This window comes from Calidris pugnax, unplaced genomic scaffold, assembly GCF_001431845.1.
Source record: "Calidris pugnax isolate Ruff unplaced genomic scaffold, ASM143184v1 scaffold46, whole genome shotgun sequence".
Taxonomy (NCBI): domain Eukaryota; kingdom Metazoa; phylum Chordata; class Aves; order Charadriiformes; family Scolopacidae; genus Calidris; species Calidris pugnax.
The window spans coordinates 1,151,913-1,156,041 of NW_015090769.1; the positions used below are offsets into that span (position 1 = coordinate 1,151,913).

The 4,129-nt window shown below is 55.5% G+C and overlaps 1 protein-coding gene across 1 annotated transcript in view; it reads right to left on the reverse strand.

The window, feature by feature from the left end:
• The window catches only part of MAST3 (microtubule associated serine/threonine kinase 3), a gene marked incomplete at its 5' end in the record, with an annotated part of 35,942 nt that overhangs the window by 30,176 nt on the left and 1,637 nt on the right, over window positions 1–4,129 (reverse strand). The window contains 2 exons of the mRNA XM_014938232.1: window positions 840–997; window positions 2,754–2,832. Of these exons, the coding sequence (XP_014793718.1) occupies window positions 840–997; window positions 2,754–2,832 (237 nt within the window). The remainder of the gene's footprint in view (window positions 1–839; window positions 998–2,753; window positions 2,833–4,129) is intronic.

Sequence of the window (4,129 nt, forward strand, 5' to 3'; positions counted from 1 at the left end):
CATGATGCTACGGCCACCGGCTTGATGGTCTCCCCAAATTTTCCTCTCTCCATCCCATAAATGCCTGTCCCTCTGCGCTCCTTGTTCTTTGCAGAAGCAAAGGCCAGCCTGATGCTCAGCCCCAGCAAACATGGGTGATGTTTCCCAACCCAAGCCCAAACCCAGAATTTTTAACACTGCTGGGGCTCCTGCTCGATGGTCCCCTTCTCTCCACCAGAACCTTTGAGACAATGGAGCAAGAAGCTGCAAACCAAGTATTTTAGAACAAGCCCAGCTTTCTCCAGCTTCAGCCCCAGCAAACCTCGCTCTCAGGTGTGATCTGCTGCCAGGAGAGCGATGCCACATCCCAACAGCTGAGAAGATAATGGAGCAAGAAGCTGCAAACCAACTCTTTTAGAACAAGCCCTGCTTTCTCCAGCTTCAGCCCCAGCAAGCCTCACTCTCAGGTGTGATCTGCTGCCAGGAGAGTGATGCCACATCCCAACAGCTGAGAAGATGCTGAGAACCTGACCCTAATGCCCAAAAGTCATAGACTCATGGAATGCTTTGGGTTGGAAGGGGCATTTCCTTTCAGACCAACCCTCCTGCCATGAGAAGGGACATCAACAACGAGATCAGGTTGTTCAAAGCCCTGTCCACCCTGAGCTTGACTGTTTCCAAGGATGGGCCATCTACAACCTCAAGCCATAGCTTCTCTACTCCCCTATGAGGGAAAAACGCTGGGGGACACCTTGGGGTGGGCTTAGCAGGACCAGGGGGTTCCAGGAACATCTCAGGAGAGGGGCAGAGGATGGGTGGGCACCCAGGGTGCCATCCAGGTGGTGTTGTGGGTGCTGTACCTGAGGCTCCTGGATCGTGGGCGCAGGCAGGGCGAGTGCCGCCCCTCCTCGTCCGTGACGCTCTCCGTACTGCGGAAATGCTTAGAAAGGAAATGCAGCTCATCGGGGGTGGGCTGGTACGGCAGCTGGTGCAGGCGCTCCTGGGAGGACGAAGACGACTGGGAAGAAAGGGAGAGGTGGGGGGGGGGAAATCAGGAGAGGGATCCGTGTTTCCCGGCCGTGGGGTGGGAAACCAGCAAGTCCAGGAGGAAATAATAGTCCTCAGAACCTCTCTATAGGAGGTTGGGAACACTGAGGGGTGGTGTGCTCCACGCTTGGTAATGAGAAATAAGGGTGGGAAGGATGCCCGGGGAGGTCTGCACTGCTCATTCCCACCCCAAACTGCCCAAAAGAGACTCATCCTTTGTACCCGCAGCGTTCCAGGTGGCTCTTGCCAGGCCATTCCCCTGTATGGTTGGGATGTGCCCATGAATACCCAATCCATGACACACAGTGATGCTCTAACCCCCAGGGATGCTGTAACCTCCAGGGGTGGGATGCTCTAATCCCCAGGGATGCTTTAATGCCCAGGGATGGGATGCTTTAATGCCCAGGGATGGGATGCTCTAACCCCCAGAGAAGGGACACTCTAACCCCCAGAGATGCTGTAACCCCCAGGGGTGGGATGCTGTAACCCCCTGGGATGCTTTAATGCCCAGGGATGGGATGCTCTAACCCCCAGGGATGGGATGCTCTAACCCCCAGGGATGGGATGCTGTAACCCCCAGAGATGGGATGCTGTAACCCCCAGGGATGGGATGCTGTAACCCCCAGGGATGGGATGCTGTAACCCCCAGGGATGGGACGCTCTAATCCCCAGGGATGCTTTAATGACCAGGGATGGGATGCTGTAACCCCCTGGGATGCTCTAACCCCCAGGAAAGGGACGCTCTAACCCCCAGAGATGCTGTAACCCCCAGGGGTGGGATGCTGTGACCCCCTGGGATGCTTTAATGCCCAGGGATGCTGTAACCCCCAGAGATGGGATGCTCTAACCCCCAGGGATGGGATGCTGTAATCCCCTGGGATGCTGTAACCCCCAGGGATGCTGTAACATCCAGGGATGGGATGCTCTAACCCCCAGGGATGGGACACTCTAACCCCTCCAGGGATGGGACCCTCTAACCCCCCCAGGGATGCCGTAAGCCACTCGCTGGGCTCAGTGCCTTCCTTAAAAGCACATTTGGAAAGCCCAACACAGCTAAAGCACATGGTCCTCTCGGGGAAGGGGCTGCCCAGGAACCAACGCCGTGGGGCTTGGGAGGCATTTCACCAAAAATCAAGGGGTTTGGGTTCTTCTCTCCTGCTGCCACGAGAAAGCAAACGTTACCGAGACAGTGGAGCTGGGGGTGTTGGTCCCATAGCCAGAGGAGGGTAACGAAGCCAGTGACCACCTTCTCCCCCTGGGATGCTCTAACCCCCAGGAAAGGGACGCTCTAACCCCCAGAGATGCTGTAACCCCCAGGGGTGGGATGCTGTGACCCCCTGGGATGCTTTAATGCCCAGGGATGCTGTAACCCCCAGAGATGGGATGCTCTAACCCCCAGGGATGGGATGCTGTAATCCCCTGGGATGCTGTAACCCCCAGGGATGCTGTAACATCCAGGGATGGGATGCTCTAACCCCCAGGGATGGGACACTCTAACCCCTCCAGGGATGGGACCCTCTAACCCCCCCAGGGATGCCGTAAGCCACTCGCTGGGCTCAGTGCCTTCCTTAAAAGCACATTTGGAAAGCCCAACACAGCTAAAGCACATGGTCCTCTCGGGGAAGGGGCTGCCCAGGAACCAACGCCGTGGGGCTTGGGAGGCATTTCACCAAAAATCAAGGGGTTTGGGTTCTTCTCTCCTGCTGCCACGAGAAAGCAAACGTTACCGAGACAGTGGAGCTGGGGGTGTTGGTCCCATAGCCAGAGGAGGGTAACGAAGCCAGTGACCACCTTCTGCCATCAGCCCTGTGAGTGCAAACGTGCTGGTCACATACAGGAAAAAAACCCGACCTCTACATGCAAATAAATAACATCAGAGTGATAAGAACAGGGAAGGGGATGGGGGTTTGGCCGGAATAATAAAGCCCTAAAAGCTATTTTCAGAATGGACTGGAATTGGGTGAAATAAGAAGGGTTTGCAGGTGAGGGGGACTGTTCTGCAAGGGACAGTGACAGTGAGTAGGGTCCCCATGAAGGGACAGCGCTGGGGCTCTCTTGGGTGGTGAATCTGCTTCAGAGGGAAAAGAAACGACAACAACAACAACAAAAAAAAAAGAGAAGATGATGCAAGAATCTGATTTTTAATTAGAGAGAAATTCAGCCTTGTGGGACTCTGCTCTAGGAGAAATGGGAATTCCTCAAGACCCGTCCTGAGACAACAGGCGCCGTGGAGCGGAGCCCGGTTATAAACAGGAAGGCAAACGCTCATACGTAGGCTGAATGCTTCCTCTTGGAGACGTCTCTAATGGAAGGGGCAACGTCCAGGTCAAGAGGAGGCCCTTCACCTCCCGGCTGCCGTTTCCCCTGCGGGGAAGCTGGCAAAGTGCCGGATCCGGCGCCGGCACCACGGTGTGCCCTCGCTGCCGGCGGGCTCACAAACCCCTGGTTTGGCTTTCTGCTCCGTTACAAGCCTGAAAACCACCCGTGTAGCCTCCAGCTTTTTTCCGCGGGACGATCGATGGGTTAAAATCAGCCACCCGCCCTCGTGTGTGCAATCAGTTAATTAGTTAAAACGGGATTTTGGCTCGAGCAGCACAGCCTGGGGAGGGGGGTGAGGTAAGATCTGCTTCCGCGGGGACCCTGTTGAGCTTCCATCCCTGGAAATCTGCTGGGCATCCATCCCTGGATATCCACTGGGCATCTATCCCTGGATATCCGCTGGGCATCCATGAGTGATGCTCATGCATCATGAGTGATGCTCCTCCCACTCAGAGCGGGTCCAAGCTGGGGCTGAACTCGTGGCCAGGGATGGTGTGATGGGAATAGGGATATTTTCACTGAATTTCACTGAATTTTTAGAGTTGGAAGGGCTGCTGGGCATCCATCCCTGGATATCCGCTGGGCATCCGTGAGTGATGCTCATGCATCATGAGTGATGCTCCTCCCACTCAGAGCGGGTCCAAGCTGGGGCTGAACTCATGGCCAGGGATGGTGTGATGGGAATAGGGATATTTTCACTGAATTTCACTGAATTTTAGAGTTGGAAGGGACCATAGAGATCATCTAGTCCAACTCCCCTGCTGAAGCAGGATTGCCTAGAGCT